The sequence below is a fragment of the Danio aesculapii genome, chromosome 4 (assembly GCF_903798145.1).
Source record: "Danio aesculapii chromosome 4, fDanAes4.1, whole genome shotgun sequence".
NCBI classification, from domain to species: Eukaryota; Metazoa; Chordata; class Actinopteri; order Cypriniformes; family Danionidae; genus Danio; species Danio aesculapii.
The window spans coordinates 1,733,818-1,752,358 of NC_079438.1; the positions used below are offsets into that span (position 1 = coordinate 1,733,818).

Sequence of the window (18,541 nt, forward strand, 5' to 3'; positions counted from 1 at the left end):
CGGTAAATCGAGAGCTTTGCCTTTCGGCTCAGCTCCTTCTTTACCACAACGGACCAGTACATTGACCGCATTACTTTGCCGCTGCACTGATCTGACTGTCAATCTCACGTTCCATCCTTCCCTCACTCGTGAAGAAAACCCCAAGATACTTGAACTCCTCCACCTGGGGTAAGGACTTTCCACCACCCACAGGGGGAGCCGTAAGGGGACAGTGCATTGTGAAACGAGTGTTGGTCGAAGGTTAGAACCAGGACAACTCAATCGTCAGGCACAGAATCTAGCTGACCATTGTGTAAATATAAAAAATAATCTGAAAAATACACTATATTGCCAAAAGTTTGGGACACCAAATCATTGGATTCTTCCAATCACTTTCATGGCCACAGGTGTGTAAAAGAAAAACAGTGTGTAGATCAAAACCATGACTCCCTATTCTCTCCCTCCAACAACACCAGGCAACAACCTCAAACCATTATGCATCAGCTACTGACCTCCAAACTTTGTGTGGCCTTCAGATTAGCTCAAGAACAGGTTTAGAGAGCTTCATGGAATCGATTCCTATGGCTGTGCAGCTGCATTCAAGCCTTACCAATTACTAAACGCAATGCAGTGTGTGGGATTCAGTAAAGAACGCAGGTCAACACTGACTCTAGAGCAGTGTAGATGTGTTCACTGGAGTGACCAATCACGCTTCTCTGTCGGGCAATCTGATGGACCAGTTTCTCCTAAGGTTTGTACTCAATTTCAGTCAATTAGAGGAGTGAGTCAAACCAATGAAACTTCATACTTCATTGCCCCCATCATATAGAAATATAAGTGACCCGACTTGACGATGAATTAAGTAAGTCACAGGAACAAATACTTCCTTTGTGGCAAAGATATATTTTAAGATCAAATCTATTTTAAAACATCTCACCAAAGAGCCATGGTTGTGACTAGCATGATAATGCTAGCTTGGAATACTCTGTGTTGAAGACAGTGGTTATATCTCCCACAGAAGTAGTTCTGGAAGAGAAATATGAAGCTGTCACATTTGTAAAACAGTGTTGAAAATATGAAGTGAAAAGGTTTTCGTTACTTTGCTAGACCGAGGGGGTGATGGGACTGGTGATGGCAGTTCTGTATGGGATGTGCAGTTTTTGTTGATTTTCCTGCGAAGAAAATGATTTCAGTAAAATGACACATTTTAGGTGTTTGCAAGAAGACACATATAGTGTATCTAGAAAGCATTCACAGCACTTTGTCCACCTTTTTTGTTACAACCTAATTGCAAAATCCCTTTCACAGCACATTTGGCACCAATTACAGCCTCAAATCTTTTTGAGAATGAAGCTGCAAGCTTGGCCCACCTATTTTTAGGCAGTTTCTCCCATTTTCCCCACAGTATCTCCATAAGCTCAAATGGGGAGCATCAATGCATGGCCTTTTTTCAGATTTCTCCAGATATGTTCAATAGGGTTTAGGTCTGGGCTCTGGCTGGGAGTCATCCATGTAGCTATTACTTTGTCATATTTACTGTGTACTGAGGGTCGTTTTCTTTTTGAAACTCCAGTCTGAGATCCAGGACACTCTGGAGCAGGTTTTCACCAAGTATGTCTCTGTCCATTGCTGCATTCACCTTTTCCTCAATTCCGACTAGCCTCTCAGTTCTTGCTGCTAAAAAATATCTCCACGGCTGATGCTGCTCCACCTTGATCACTGTAGGGTTGTACTGGACAGCTGAGGAAAGCTGCCTGGTTTCCTCCTGACATGATGCTTGGCAACAAGACCAAAGAGTTTAATCTTTGAATCAAAGTTCAACCTTTCAATCAGAACAGAATTTTGTTTCTGATGGTCTGAGAGTCCATCTGGTGCCTTTCGGTCAAACTCCAGGCATCTGTCGTGTGGATTTACTGAGGAGTATCTGCAATCTGGTTGCTCTACCATACTGACCTGATTGGTGGAGAGCTGCAGAGATACTTGATCTTCTGGAAGTTCTTCTCTCCGCAGAGAAATTCTGGAATCCTTTCAGAGTGATCATCCTGTTCTTGGTCACCTCCCTGAACTTAAGGTAAGATAAGGTCTTTATCTCCCGATCTCTCAGTTTGGCCGATGGCCAATCTACAAGAGTCTTGGTGGTTATAAAACTTCTCTCCTTTTCGAATGATGGAGGCCTCTGTGCTCATTGAGATCTTCAATGCTGCAGAAGTTTTAGCAACATTATCTGTGCCCCCATACAATCCTGTCTCAGAGGCCTGCAGACAATTTCTTGGTGTTCATAGTTTGGTTTGTGCTGTGACATGAACTAATAATTGTGGGTATTTAATAGACAGTGTGTCTTTCCAAATCATGTTGAATCAACAGATCTAACCACAGGTGGACTCCAGTCAAGATGTAGAAACATCTCAAGAATGATCAGTGGAAACAAGAGCAGCTAAACCAGGCATGGGCAAACTCGATCCTCGAGGGCCGGTGTCCCTGCAGAGTTTTGCTCCAACACTAATCAAACACACCTGAACACCCTAATTAGTGTCTTCAAGATCACTAGAAAGCTACAAGCAGGTGTGTTTGATTAGGGTTGGTGCAAAACTATGCAGGGACACCGGCCCTCCAGGATCGAGTTTGCCCATCCCTGAGCTAAACTCAACTTTGAGTGTTATGACAAAGGTTGTGAATACATGTTGAGAAAAAGGAATTACAAATAATTTTTTCTTTTCATTAAACAATTGTATTTGTATTGCTTAAAGGTGATATATTAACAGAACTTCTTCTCGAGTGTGATATGTTTTGCACACTAATGAAGCATTTTTGCCGAAGTAGATGAAGCTTGTCTAAAAATAACTTGAGCTCCGCAGCTAGAAACTTCTTGTCAGCACAGAATTTGCAGTTGAGAAGTCTTGTGCCTTTAGACGTTGTGCAGAGAAGTTTTGCAAAAAAGAGGATGTATGTATGGGTGCGGCCAATGGAGGACTGGAGAATGATTGACAAGTGACGAATTCCACTAAACTCCACCTGTAAGCTACGTATAAAAGCGCGAATCAGGAAATGAAATTTGTCGCGCACTCTTGAATGTAACTCTTGCATTGCATTGAGGATACCATAATTCTGTGAATAGAGATTGCTATACTATAGATTACTAAGATTTTTGACATTGACGAAAAACCTCTCCTGACCTTTTTTATTGAAGACGCATGGAACTGATTGAATATTCCAACATTGTGTACAGTTTTTGTAGTTGTTTGTTTGATGTAGTTTTTCTTAATAGATTTACAAATAGATTCCTTCTTTCACAGTCATTTTGGGGTGTTGTTCATAGAATTTTGAGGTATATAATACATTTAATTCAAATGGAATATGTCTGTATCATAAAATAACGTGGAAAAAATGTAAGTACTGTAAATATTACACCACACATTACATTTTCTTATAATGTTGCATGTTTGTTGCAGCTTTTTATTTTTTAAATTGAATTACTTAACTATTATGAAACAGTAAATTGTGCGTTTTCATAAGTAAAAGTAGTAGTTAGTTATGAAAATGGGTTCCCTATAATAAAATGTTGTCCAAAAATCTTACGAAATGGAAGAAGTTTACATTAACCCTATAAATAAGATGAACATTTAGCAAAACTAGGAAAACCTGCACTAATAGACATTTCCATTGACCATTTATTTTCCTATTGGTTTTTGATGCATGATATTTACAACTTTATAAATTGATCTGTTAACATGAAAATAGCTCTAGAACGAGAAAGAACGAGTGTCTAAAATGTAATGCGAATAATAACAACAAATTTGTTAAAAAGTGGGTCCAGACCCTTTAGTCGGAGCTTTGCTGTTGGAGCGCATGCTACCCAGCGTCTTCAGTTTGGCCAGACGAGTGTTCCAGACCTCAAGCTCTTGAATGCGACTCTCGAGGTTATCAGTGAGTTTGCACAACTGCTTCACAGCACCTACGTTCTCCATAAAAATCTGTTCCTAGATCAGGAGAAATGACAGACGTTGGGTTACATATCTGTGTGCCTAGAAAACATCAACTGCAATTATTAACAACAGCTCACTTTGTCCACCATAAGGAACTGATCAATGGTCTCCCCATTTATGCAAGTTATATCGCCCATCTCTCTCACAGCCGAAGGCAGGAGTTCTCTGACTTCCTGCGCAATGATTCCTAATCAAATAGAGACGTGTGATGGTGAGCATCTGTCTACAGTGCTGAACAATATTTTAAATAAGTTGCATGCTAATTTAGCTTGTACCTGTTTCATGGCATTGGTCAATCCCCATCCTTGAGGCAAACTCTGGTCTATAATCATACTCCACAATTCTCATCTGAGCTATCCTCTTGAGCTGTTCCGTGGAATCCACCTGCAACATAAGACACAGGAATAACCATTTCCCATACCACTAAAGAGAAATTGTAAACATATGAACATGAAGACAGAGGAACGTAGCCTCCAAAGGGGAATCTGCAGGATTTAAACATCCATTCTAAAACCTGTGCAATTTCAGCCACGATTTGGTCTTTTGAGGCAAATTTGGGAAATCCTAGAAGATTTCTGTAATCTTAAGCTTAAATCTGTGATTTTGGTTCGTTTGTTTGACTTGTTCACTGACAGCCGCTTGTTGGCTGTTGGGATCAAACTTACCCTCTGTTTTAGTCACTTTTCTGCAGTGTAATTCAGGTATGATGAGCACCAAACCAATAACCAATAGGAGCGCAGAATCTGATGACGCAAACGACTTCAAACCACCAGTTTTATTATCGAGACACGCTACAGTTTGCCACGAGGTATGTCAGAATGTGGGATAGTAAAAGTGTCACGGATGGATGACCTCAAACTCCGGGTGAGTTTTCTTGCATATCCGTGTTTGTAGCTTCTTAAGTCTTTCAGTCTGACATTAGGACAGCTGAGATCTTACAGTGTGACTTGCAGGTCATGTTCGTGCAGTCTGACAAGCTACAATTGATGGGGATTTTCAATGTCATCAAGGATTAGACAAAAAGAACACATCCCAACAAGCTGCAGACAGATGGATCCGAGCATCTTGGATGAAACTGAACACCTGAAAGCGGCCTTTCAAGGCTATTCTCGGCAATTTCGGTCCTCTGGATAATATCATAATCTTTTGCTGTTGGATTAATACTAAAAACACAGATTTACTTTAAGAGAGACGCAGCACAATCAGAAAGTTACAGACATACAATTTCCCGAATGGCAAAACCGATTGAATGCTCATCAAGTCACAGGACAGGAGAAGAAACTCCAGAAACTCCAGACATGGCCTTAGTATAAATGAGCAGAGGGACACACTCACTTCTTGAATGTTTTGTTTGGCTCTTCTGTCTGAGGGATGCATGACGTTGCCCATTATCTTGGTGTTCCCACAAACCACCAAAGCCTCATCTGGGCTGTCGGTGTTGATGCCGATCCTCCCATGACACACTATGGACTCTGGGACATGTCCTTTTTGCCAGAGAACATCACTATCGTTCTCAAACAGACCGGGGTTGGAGGCCTATAGATGGAGAGATGATACGTTTAAGAACCAGTGAATGTTTTCTATCAACAAAGCGGGAACACATGCACAATTCTGAAGTTCGTAGATTGATGTTCCTTGTTGGGAGGTCGTAACCCATTGTTGGGTCAAATATGGACAAACCCAATGTCGGGTTAGGTTTGCAATTAAATTTAGATGACACTTTTAAACCCAGTGATTGGGTCTTTCCATATTTGATCCAAGATGTCCAAGTAACATCTAGGTCTAGATCAGTAATTTAGTAGCCAAACACAGCATGATTGGCTGAGTCTTTCCTTGTGGTAACATTGCAGTGCCAAAAATTGAAATTTTCTCGAACTATACAAGGCTTACTGTCCAAGATTCTGCTGGGATTTAGGTTACACATGGGTTTTAAAGATAGGTGAGGATGGCAGCAGAAAAAGAAGGTTTCAAAGGAAGTCCTTCAAAGTCATGTTTACTATTAAATGAGTCCATCGTAATAATAGTAAGCATTCGGCTAATCAAAATTCAGTTTTGATTCTGCGTCGACTATAAAAAAGCAAAAATTGAGATTAAACAAGTAGGTGGGTGTTGGATTCATAGATTCCCACCAAAGTCATTAGCAATTTCAGTCTAGTCCATCTGGTTTTAGTACAACACTAGGAAGACTTACCCTAACGATGATTCTTTCAGAAACATTAGCAACCAGCAGAAAGCTGTCGTCCTTCACAGTAGCGTACAGACCTACCACCATCATAAAGTACCTATCAAATACAAACAAACACACAGCCAGTGACCCTATCATTCATTTATGAGTAAATGCATACAATTCTTCAAATACAATACACATGGAAGCTCAGGCTTGCTTGATTGAGCCTCATCAAATCAATGATTGCTTGTTGTTGCCCATTTAGCTGGCTATGGCTGCATTTTCGGATAACGTTGTCTCTTTTAGGCTACAAAGATTCTAAGGATACATCTTAACTTAAGGTATAACATTTCTTGGCTTGTTCCTCGAACTACAACTTTAAAAGGTTGCTGATTTTCTTACACACAACATTGCGAGGTGCTGTCCCTGCAGGTGATACAGAATTGTTTGATATAGATCAAGGGTCACCAATCTCGGTCCTGGAGGGCCAGTGTCCCTGCAGGGTTTAGCTCCAGCTTGCCTCAACACACCTGCCTGGATATTTCAAGTATACCTAGTAAGACCTTGATTAGCTTGTTCAGGTGTGTTTGATTAGGGTTGGAGCTAAAATCTGCAGGACACCGGCCCTCCAGGAACAAGTTTGGTGACCCCTGATATAGATGGTAAAACGGCGTGGTACTGTTTATTTAATCCCGATCTAGTCCACTCTTGCTAATTTTAATGTTGTATGTGTATTTTCGGGTCCACTCAGGAGCCGTCTTTTGGTTTAATTATTGTCCCTGCACACTGGAAATGTAACCACATCACAAATTGTTTTATTAAAATAAGGGTTTTTTTTAGATGTTAGCATTAGTATGTTAGTTTTGAGCATATCTATAAGCTAGTGTGCTCCAGAACAGTAACAAAATTCGCATTTATAAGAAATAAACATCCAAAGCTTGCAGTTTGTCGCTTTCGCCGAATTGGATCAACGATTTTTTTTGAAGTCACCTCTTACTTCAGTTTCTCATCAAGTCTTCTGACCAATAAAGTGCGCTCTATAGTATAGTATACATGCCTTGCGCCCTACAAGACGCTTCTCATTTGCTTTACATTTGATGCACTTGAGCTCAACCACTCTCACTGGCAGAGCTCAGATCAAAACAAAATGCTATTGACATTTGATAGCACTTCACGGGACCTTTAAAATCGAAATCTCTAGATAATTTTTGGAAGTTTCACTACACAATTTCTCAAATGAGACTACATCTGCAGATTAAGACCTCAGAAATAACTCAAATTTGAGCTCCATTCATAGATGACAGTGTTTGTAACTGACCTCTGATCAGGATTGGGTTTGCCCTTTTTCCTCATGTTATTGGCAGTGGTTTCGCTGAAGTGCAAGCGTCCTAATGTCACTTTGGTGATTTTGTCTCCTGGTAGGTTTACTCTGAAAGGGGTGTTACAATAAAACATTGACATTACGAAATATCATTAAAATGTTTTTCACATGCTTCAGTTTAAGCGTCCTGACACTCACCTGACCGGCAGGAAAGGCTTCTTGCTTCGGTCCGACTGAGACTGTTCTATAGTGATCGAATGGTTCTGTGCTTCTAGCTGCAAAAAAAGTGTCAAACAAGTCATCTGGTTAAAATATAAATGATTCTGTTAGGTGTTGCACTAATGAACTGACTAATAATCAGTATTAGCCCCCCAAATTATAAAATAAGCAGGTTAAAGTTTATATGAATCAAAGGGGACCTGTTATGCAACAGTGTGCGAATATAAACAGCCTCTAATGGTAAAAATGTGTATATATATTATAGATATTTATTTATAGGTTTTAGCTGGTCGACTAAGCTGGTTTTAGAGGGGTTTTGGCCATTTCCAGGCTGGTTTCCAGCCATTTCCAGCCTGGTCTTAGCTGGTCAGGCTGGTAGATGACCAGCTAGAACCAGCTTGACCAGTCCAGCCAGGCTGGGAGCCCAGCCAAAACCAGCTATTGTCCAGCTTAAACCAGGCTGGTCAAGCTGATTTTAGCTGGATTTAGCTGGTCATTTTCCAGCCTGACCACCTAAGACCAGGCTGGAAATGGCCAAAACCCCTCTAAAACCAGGCTGGTCAACCAGCTAAAACCAGCCTAGGCTGGTTTAAGATGGATTTTTCAGCAGGGTATATATATATATATATATATATATATATATATATATATATATATATATATATATATATATATAAACTGCAGAAACACTTTGATTGACATTCTCCCTTTGTACGTGTCATCAGAGGAAGAAAGCCCCGCCCTCTAGTGACCATCTCTCCCTCATTAGCATAGGATGTTAGTATTACTTTTGATTCTGCCACTATGCTGACACACAGGCATTTGTAGCTCCACCCTCTTTTGAAAAAGAGCACAATCTCATTTGAATTTAAAGCGACAGCCACCAAAACACCACAATTAGGATCAAAACCTAAAAGGATCAGTTTTAGAGACTTGGGAAACATTATCAGTGCGGCATTTTGAGTTGAAACTTCAAACACACACTCTAGGGACATCAGAGACTAATTTAAACATCTTTTTTATTTTACATCTTGTAAAAGGGGGCATAATAAGGTCCCTTTAAAACATTAAAATGACTTTAGAATTTTGCTGGTGAGTTAAGATTGTTAATTTGAGAACTGTGTTCTTGATTGAGACTGCACAGTAAACAATATTCATATAAAGTATTAGGTTTTTTCATGATTCATCATGTTTTTGTGCTTTTAGAATTACATCAGGAGATTTTGATCTTTTCTCTGACAACTTTAGGTGTTAAAGTGACTTTTATTGACATTTTTATTAGTTTGCAGTGCTACATTGTCTGGGTTAGTGTTGAGAATTACCTGGTAATAAACTGACAGTCTTTTTTTCTGCTGTTTTATGTGCTTAATTCTACAAATATTATTTCTTATACAACATGTTGTTTCAAACTACTAAAAAGTCAAAAGAAAACATCAAAAGTCGACTGAGCAGACATAAAAGTCCCATAATGCAATTCAAAATAATACAATAATAATACAGAACCTGTTAATTAACAGATTTTTTAAACAATTCAGTTATATTTGAACAACGTTCCATTACAAATACAGTGCATCCACAAGTATTCATATCACTTCACTTTTTCCACATTTTGTTATGTTACAGCCTTATTCCAAAAGGGATTAAATTTATTTATTTCCTCAACATTCTACACACAATCCCCCATAATGACAATGTGAAAAAAAGAGTTTTTGAAATTGTTGCAAATTTATTAAAAATAAAAAAGCTGTCAAATCAGATGTACATCAGTATTCACAGCCTTTGCTCAATACATTGTTGATGCACCCTTGGCAGCGATTACAGCCTCAAGTCTTTTTGAATATGATGCCACAAGCTTGGCACACCTGTCTTTGGGAATTTTTGCCCATTCCTCTTTGCAGTACCTCTCAAGCTCCATCAGGTTGGATGGGAAGCGATTATATTCAGATGTCTCCAGAGATGTTCAATAGGATTTAGGTCTGGGCTCTGGCTGGGCCATTCAAGGACACGAGTTGTTATGAAGCCACTCCATTGACATTTTGGCTGTGTGCTTTGGTTCATTGTCCTGGTGGAAGATGAACCGTCGCCCCAGTCTGAGGTCAAGAGCACTCTGAAGCAGGTTTTCATTCAGGATGTCTCTGTACATTGCTGCATTCATCTTTCCCTCTATCCTGACTAGTCTTACAGTTCCTGCTGCTGAAAAACATCCCCACAGCATGATGCTGCCACCTCCATGCTTTACCGTAGGGATGGTATTAGCCTGGTGATGAGCGGTGCCTGGTTTTCTCCAAACGTAATGCCTGGCATTCACTCCAAAGAGGTCAATTTTAGTCTCGTCAGACCAGGGAGTTTAGTTTCTTATGGTCTGAGTGTCCTTTAGGTGCCTTTTGGCAAATTCCAGGCGGCGAGTGTCTTCCGTCTGGAAAAACTCCCATACAGGCCTGATTGGTGGATTGCTGCACAGATGGTTGTCCTTCAGTAAAAAGGAGCTCAGACAGAGTGACCACCGGGTTATTGATCACCTCCCTGACTAAGGCCCTTCCCCCCTGATCACTCAGCTTAGATTGTCGACCAGCTCTAGGAGGAGTCCTGGTGGTTCCAAACATCTTCCACTTACGGATGATGGAGGCCACTGTGCACAGTGGAACTTTCAGAGCAGCAGAAATGTTTCTGTAACCTTCCCCAGCCTTGTGTCTCGAGACAATCCTGTCTCGGAGGTCTACAGACAATTCCTTGGTCTTCATGCTTGGTTTGTGCTTTGACATGCACTGTCAACCCTGGGCCCTTATATAGACAGGTGTATGCCTTTTCAAATCATGTCCAATCAACTGAATTGACCACAGGTGAACTCCAATGAAGCTGCTGAAACATCTCAAGAATGATCAGTGGAACAGAATGTAGCTGAGATCAATTTAGAGCTTCACGGTGAAGGCTGTGAATACTGAAGTACATGTGATTTTTCAGGTTTTTTATTTTTAATAAATTTGCAACAATTTCGAAAACTCATTTTCTATACTGTCATTATGGGGATTGTGTGTAGAATGTTGAGGAAATAAATTAATTGAATCCATTTTGGAATAAGGCTGTTACAATCGTGGGCCTCTGAAGATTCAGTGCAAGATTTTGCTCGTGTTGTCATTACCTTTACTCCAAAGACCTTGACGTGGAAGCTCTCGACGGGCATCAGACCCCCTGGCGTTCTAACGAATCTGGGATCTCCAACCATGCCTATGTGAACCGTCACCTGGAAGTGGTTCTTCTTCTGACACACAAAGGCTTCATCGGCTGTGGAGAAGCTGAAACCCTTGTCAGTGTCCACGTGGTAACCCGGAGGTGGTCTACACAACAGACATCAGAGATTGCGTTTTATAATGAGATTTGACCTGCATGATGTGTGTGTGAATTTTTGCATGAACGCAAGTGTGAAGTGTGTAAGCTTTAGGAGTCTGCAGTTCTGTCATCCGAAATAAAAAAAGCTACAGTAAATACTGGGCAAAGACACATTTACATAAAAGATGCTAACTGAAAGTAACAACAAACAAATTAGCTTTAAATTATTTAAAGAATAGCAGCGGAATTGCTTTTAGAATATATTGTCAACTGATGAACAGTAAAAAATACTAAGTAATACAGTATAATTCTGATAGCCAATCAGAAACCATGCAGATTTAAACGTGGATGAGCACTTAAAGTACTTGCCTATTCTAAATATGCTCTGGTTTAGATGGTACTATAGTTATCTTGGTGTTAATCAGAAGGTTAGACTTTAGAATGGTCAAACAAGCAATGATATGCTGTTCACTATTTACTTGAAGGGATAGTGTACTAAAAATGCTAATTCTGTCATCGTTTACTCATCCTCCACTTGTTCCAAACCTTTTTTTTAACACAAAGAAAGATTATTTGAAGAATGTTGAAAAGTTCAACTTAGTTTCTTCTTAAAGAATGAGGTAGCAAAACAGACAACTTAAGTTCTTCTCAGAATGAGGAATACAAAATATTTTAACAGTATAATAAACATGTAAAGATGACTCCACGATGGGAGAGAGCATATAGACATTAAGGCAACCAGCAACAGGACGTCTTACTAGACGTAGCTCAGGACATCAAGGAACCGCAAGGCAAGTTCAACAGGGATGACTCAAAAACCGAGTGAGGAACACAGACAAAGTGACAACTTAAATACACAGGCTGGAACAAGTCACAGGTGATCGAAATTAAAGTAAACAAGGACACACAAGGAAGAACAAAGGTAGAGGGGAAACACAGGGACCTCTAGGGGAATGGAGACAAAGTGCAGGATGGTGACAATGGAAGTCAACGGTTACAAGTTTTCCGCTTTCTTCAGTATATTATATATTATATTATTCAGTATATATATATATATATATATATATATATATATATATATATATATATATATATATATATATATATATATATATATATATATATATATATACACACACGCACGTATACTCAGTATGGCTACTTTTTCCACTAGCTGTTTGGGTATTACGACTTCTGAGGATCAATAATTGCGTATACCCTCGGTATACTCTCTTGTTTTGCTGATTAGACTTGCCCTTTAACTGTATACCAAATTTTTTTAACTCTCATCCTAATTTGTTGCAATTGGTGCATTTTTGTTTCTATTTTGCGCCAGTCCCTGCACCCTGACGACCACAGCAGCTGTGAGAAAATTTCGTGGGATTTTCGAAGTTAACTGAATGATGTCTTGGTGAAACGTTCAGGTAAGATTATAAAACAGCATGGGCGGGTTGGGTGGGTAATAGTACACCACCTTTTTTTTTTAGGACTACACCACTGATATATATATATGTGTGTATATATGTGTGTATATATATATATATGTGTGTATATATGTGTGTATATATATATGTATGTATATATGTGTGTATATATATATATGTATGTATATATGTGTGTATATATGTGTGTATATATATGTGTATATATATATGTATGTATATATGTATATGTATATATGTGTATATATATATGTATATGTATATATGTGTATATATATATGTATATGTATATGTGTATATATATATGTATATGTATGTATATATGTGTATATATGTATATATGTATGTATATATGTATATAAATATTTAAAATGCCTAGCAAGAAAAAAATCCCAGAAAATATTGTTTAAGTTTTTTTGTGAGACAAGTATAATTCAAAACAGGAGAATATTACTATGTGTTTGTACTGTACATGTACCGACTTAAGGACTTTTGATATATTTATTATTTAATAAATCTTTGGATTACCAAGCTTTCGCATCTAATCGCATGTTTCTAAACCTTTGTTTATAGTGTTACCCTCATGTGCTGTTGGGGATCTTTTCGTCCACTCTGGGGTGATTCTGAGTCTTAATTTGGCCATAACTTTTTCTGTGTTTAAGCTAGCATAATGAGTTTTGGTGACAAATCTTATCATAATTTGGGAAAATGCTTTAAAATAAAAATAAAAACAACTCAACGATTGAAGGATTAAGAGTCTTACAGTGTTTCTGATCTGCTGTTGTGGAGTGTGCACCACTGACTGGGCTGATAGCGATCCCACGTGAGCTGCTGGTGCAACCCGCATGCTGGACTTCCACCAGCGGTGTCGCTTTCATAAGACTGCGCTTCATATGAGCCACTCTCCGGACCTGAACACAAAGCAAGCAGCTATTAAAGGGCACCTATTATGCAAAAATCACTTTCATAACTGGTTTACGCACAGTTGTGTGGCAAGATTGTGTGAATATAACCAGCTCTAATAATACAAAAATAATTAATTCTATTGTTTACAATCAGACTTGATCAAAACAGTCTGCAGAAACACTTTGATTGACATTCTCCCTTTGTACGTGTCATCAGAGGGGGAAAGCCCCGCCCACTAGTGACCATCTCTGCCTCATTAGCATAAATAGCAGCCCTGAGTGAGAAGCAACCGTCTGCCATTAGAGTTTTCAGATCGTACCTGCTGAAGATAATGTCAGCGACTATGAGGACTATAAATGTGGAGTTTTAAAAAGCACAAGTGAACACTAGTCTACATAGACCGCCTTCTGCTGAGGCATTAGTCCTGTTGTTGAATCCGCGATTATGCTGATGCACAGGTGTTTGTAGCTCCGCCCCCTTTCAAAAAGAGCACAATCTCATTTGAATTTAAAGCGACCAAAACCGTTTTGGAAAATTTTAAAAAGCACTGCAGTGTTCTGTCTAATATAATTAGTCTACCGAAATATGTAAATTCCATACAAAGAATGAAGCTGATCGGTCGGTTCTTGTCACGGGAATTGCGGTGCACGTGCCGCATCCTGAAAAGTTGAGATGTTTTCAACTGGGTGCATCTGGAAGGCACGAGCGCGTCACGCTACTTGCACGCGTTGCTCCCAAAATGCGCGCACAAGCCGCGTGCCTCCTTTGGAAATAACAAACTTGTGCGTGAAAAAGACACCATGTGTGAAAGCTGCTGTCAACTGCGATCTCCAGCGGTTGATCTCCTAGCACAGACATGCTGGATTCACCTGATTTGTAGTGGTGGGCAAAGCGAGGCTTCATGAAACACTAAAACAGTCGAAGCTTCGAAACGTTTTGAAACCCCACTCTACGATGACACCTAGTGGTCATTTTTATGTATTGCACTGGAACAGCTTCAGCAAAGAACAGTTGAGCAAATTGAGGTATTAAAGCCCACTTTGTAGGATTTAATCAACAAGTGATTTAGTGGAGCGGTTAGGGTTTCTGACTACCGTACGGGGATAGTGAGTTCGAATCCAGGCTGGTACAGCTATTTTGCAATGCTTTAATATCAGTTTGAAATGCTTTATTCTTGTATCGTTTTGTTTCAACATTGGTCTGACATCCGAATAAACACGTTGTGAATAAATATGGCTTGTTTTGGTCATAAAACAGGGCTGTTGATAGATCAGATACGGTTGTGGACAGAAGTTAACAGGAATTATTTATATTATTCATTAAATTTTCCATTGTATTTTATTAACGTCTACCCAAAACCTAAACCCAACCATCACAGTACTGTAAAAATATTAATTATTGTTTTACAGTTACAAAAATGTTGCTAAATTGATAGCATATCAGCAGCTGTATCCTATCTAGACTACACTATAAAACAGTAACATTATTAAAATAAATAAAATCATGATTTCAGGGTATTTGTGCAAGTCGGGATTCGAACCCAAAAGTTATTTGATGCATACTAACAACGTGCACACACACGGTCCACTAGGCCATATGAAACAGAAGTTTCAGTGACTCGGTCAGTCAAATGGAGATCCGCCAGGTCTCGAAATGCCTGATGATTTGAATCGCTTTAGTCACATGACCAGGTGTTTCGAAACACTTTAGTCACGTGACCTGGGTGTTTCGGATCATGCTTCGGTGTAGTGTCTCGAAACACTTGCGCTTCGGGATCTCGACACTGTGTCGAAACGTCAGTTTCACGTCAGCCATCCCTACTGATTTGTTGATAAATCCATTGCGGATCCATTCCTTGGCAGTTCGTAGGTCTTTCACTGGGGCTTTTGCCCTTTGCAAAGAAACTTACTAAAGATGTCTGTGTCTTACACATTTTGCTAGCTTGTGGGTTATATTTTGGGGCTCAAGAGACCGAGATATAACCAACAGAGAATATGGTCATTTTTTAAAATAATTTTTTTTCAAAATAAAAGATCCTTCAGACTCAGATAATAAATAAAATGGAAATAATTAATTATTTCTTGTAGTGCCCAGTACCAATTGATCCGTGGACCGGTCCCCGGGGGTTGGGAACCACTGCTACATGGCACTAGAGAAGCACTTTTACTTAAGAGTATGCAACATTTATAATCTGCCCTTTGAGAGCAAACATATTGCCAAACAGGCTCTCAGTGACATCGAGTTTGATATCCTCGTTCTTAAACACATTACATTAAATCTATATATATATATATATATATATATATATATATATAATATATATATATATATATATATATATATATATATATATATATATATATGTATATGTATATATATATATATATATGTATATATATATATATGTATATATATATATATATATATATATATATATATGTATATATATATATATATGTATATATATATATGTATATATATATATATATATATATATATATATGTATATATATATATGTATATATATATATATATATATATATATGTATATATATATATGTATATATATATATATATATATATATATATATGTATATATATATATATATATATGTATATATATATATGTATATGTATATATATATATATATATATATATATATATATATATATATATATATGTATGTATATATATATGTATATGTATGTATATATATATGTATGTATATATATGTATATATATGTATGTATATATATATATATATGTATGTATATATATATATATATATATATATATATATATATATATATATATATATATATATATATATATATATATGTATATATATATATATGTATATATATGTATATATATATATGTATATATATATATATATATATATGTATATATATATATATATATATATATATATGTATATATATATATATATATATATATGTATATATATATATATATATATATATATGTATATATATATATATATATATATATATATATGTATATATATATATATATATATATATATACATACATATATATATATATATATATATATATATATATACATACATATCAACGTTTACAAATCACAAAATAGATCATTGTCACCTCGGATAGAACTGAAAAATGATGCACATGATGGAATACTCACAGAATGACGGTTTGCCCCAAACTGGGTCTGTGCACTGCTCCGTGTGCCCCTCAAAAGAGTTTGACCTTCTCCTTTTCTTATTTTCATGAAACGTATTTCTGTTAAAGCAAGCAAATCACACTGTGAACATACTGAAGAAATTAGATACCAAAGGAAAACAGCACTTTCCTCCTTACCCTTCATGCTGGTCATGTTTTGGAGGCATATAAGGGTACACAGTCTCTGGGAGCGTAGCATGCGACATACATGATGAGGCCGCAGCAGCATTAGCTGGCAAATGTCCCGCTGGATGAGCTGTTGACAGGCAGTGGGGATACTGGGGGACACCAGGGATAGGTGCATACTTGCATGTGGTTGCTTCTATAGTTGTGTCAGTTGTGTTTGCACAGTTCTGAGAGACCAAAGCAGGAGAAACAGCCTTGATATGAGTCCCAAAGTTTCTGCCAATGTCATGCATGTGTCCAGCGCCACCAGAATGATCTTGTTTTTTGTCTTTGAAAGGGCAAAGTGGTGGGAAAGCGGCTTCTGATATGCTATACGCATCTTGGCTGCATTGTTCAGTAGACCATCGGGAGTCTTGAGAACAGAAATATGGTTTAACGGCTTTAACAAATGTGTTGTACATTGGAATGTGTAATTGGAGAAGACATCACCTTGAATTTGTGGTGGTGAACTACGTTCTGATGCAGAATCTGGCGGGGATTCAGGTAACATGCTGAGAAACAAGAAAAGTCGGTGCTGAAGACTTTGGATAACCATGTTATGGAGTCAGGTTGTGATTTACAGGCGGACTTTCATTTTATTTGTAAGGAACTCACAAAGTGGGATCTGTCTCATTGCTCAAATACTGCTCCAGAATACTGGTGTCTACCACAGCACTCTCCAACACACCACTCACATCTTGTCCTGGGGACAAAAACAAGTCACAATGCTGATGAAATTCATCGAGGTGCTATAAAATCTCAGGGCCAGGTATAGTTTCCTTTTAGTGATGCACTAGAGAAGGTGACAAAGGTAATAAAGCTGCGGTCACACCGGGCTTTGTGTGCGCAAAATTCTGTCGTACGGCGCTGCGAAAAGGGGCGGGATTAAACAAGATGATTAGACATTTAAAAAAGAGCGACTGCTCCATGTTTTAAATTTCTGTCCAGAGAGGTCATGTTTTGATCCTCGATTGGTCTCACGCAGTCAAGTGATGCGATTTTGCAGGTCACCAAGCTTGAACTTTGCACTACAGCGACATGCGAAACTTGACGCATGACCCTGCGTTTCCGGTCTGACGCATTCGCGTGCGTATGAATGAAAAGTCAAGTATGACCGCAGCTTAAGGCTCCTAGAGCTGATCTGGGATCAGTCAGATTCTGACATTTCATCCAAAACTGAAACTTCCGTCGTCTAAACTCACACCCTGGTCATTCTAAATCCATAAGACATTTTCAATAAAATCATCAGTTTCGTCCATGCAGATTTGGCTTATTTTCAAGTAGGCCACATCTATTTTCTTTGTTAACCAATAGGAAGCTGCTTGTTTTGAGGGTTTCATCGTTGTAAGCTATGCTATTATTCACTAATGTTACCTTGCCTTAATCAACTGTTAAGGTTTGTATGATTCAATTGATTGGAAGCCTTGCATTTTCACGTGAAATATTGCATCATTTTGTCCCTATGATATGGCATCATGTAGACCAGGGGTCACCAATCTCGTTCCTGGAGGGCCGGTGTCCCTGCAGGGTTTAGCTGCAACTTGCCTCAACACACCTGCCTGGGTGTTTCAAGTATACCTAGTAAGACCTTGATTAGCTCATTCGGGTGTGTTTGATTAGAGTTGGAGCTAAAATCTGCAGGACACCGGCTCTCCAGGAACAGGTTTGGTGACCCCTGATGTAGACCCTATCCGAAGTGTCTTCAATAACTTTGACTGGAACTACCCAGCAAATATGGTCCTGCGGGACACATGCTGGCTTTTTGTGGGAACGGTGGCCCACACCAAATCTAAACAGGCCCAGTGTGGGCTATCTCGGATA

The 18,541-nt window shown here is 38.4% G+C and overlaps 1 protein-coding gene across 2 annotated transcripts in view; it reads right to left on the reverse strand.

Moving 5' to 3' along the window:
• LOC130222739 (myelin regulatory factor-like protein) overlaps positions 1 to 18,541 on the reverse strand; it is a 112,734-nt gene that overhangs the window by 14,421 nt on the left and 79,772 nt on the right. For both annotated transcript variants that reach the window (XM_056455269.1, XM_056455270.1), the window contains exons 3-17: positions 17,336 to 17,423; positions 17,171 to 17,232; positions 16,694 to 17,093; positions 16,518 to 16,615; positions 13,202 to 13,349; positions 10,809 to 11,004; positions 7,649 to 7,725; positions 7,448 to 7,558; positions 6,154 to 6,244; positions 5,298 to 5,498; positions 4,238 to 4,346; positions 4,040 to 4,149; positions 3,796 to 3,956; positions 1,079 to 1,151; positions 917 to 1,005 (exon numbers count right to left, since the gene is read on the reverse strand). In XM_056455269.1, coding sequence (XP_056311244.1) covers positions 917 to 1,005; positions 1,079 to 1,151; positions 3,796 to 3,956; positions 4,040 to 4,149; positions 4,238 to 4,346; positions 5,298 to 5,498; positions 6,154 to 6,244; positions 7,448 to 7,558; positions 7,649 to 7,725; positions 10,809 to 11,004; positions 13,202 to 13,349; positions 16,518 to 16,615; positions 16,694 to 17,093; positions 17,171 to 17,232; positions 17,336 to 17,423 — 2,014 coding nt within the window. The remainder of the gene's footprint in view (positions 1 to 916; positions 1,006 to 1,078; positions 1,152 to 3,795; positions 3,957 to 4,039; positions 4,150 to 4,237; positions 4,347 to 5,297; positions 5,499 to 6,153; positions 6,245 to 7,447; positions 7,559 to 7,648; positions 7,726 to 10,808; positions 11,005 to 13,201; positions 13,350 to 16,517; positions 16,616 to 16,693; positions 17,094 to 17,170; positions 17,233 to 17,335; positions 17,424 to 18,541) is intronic.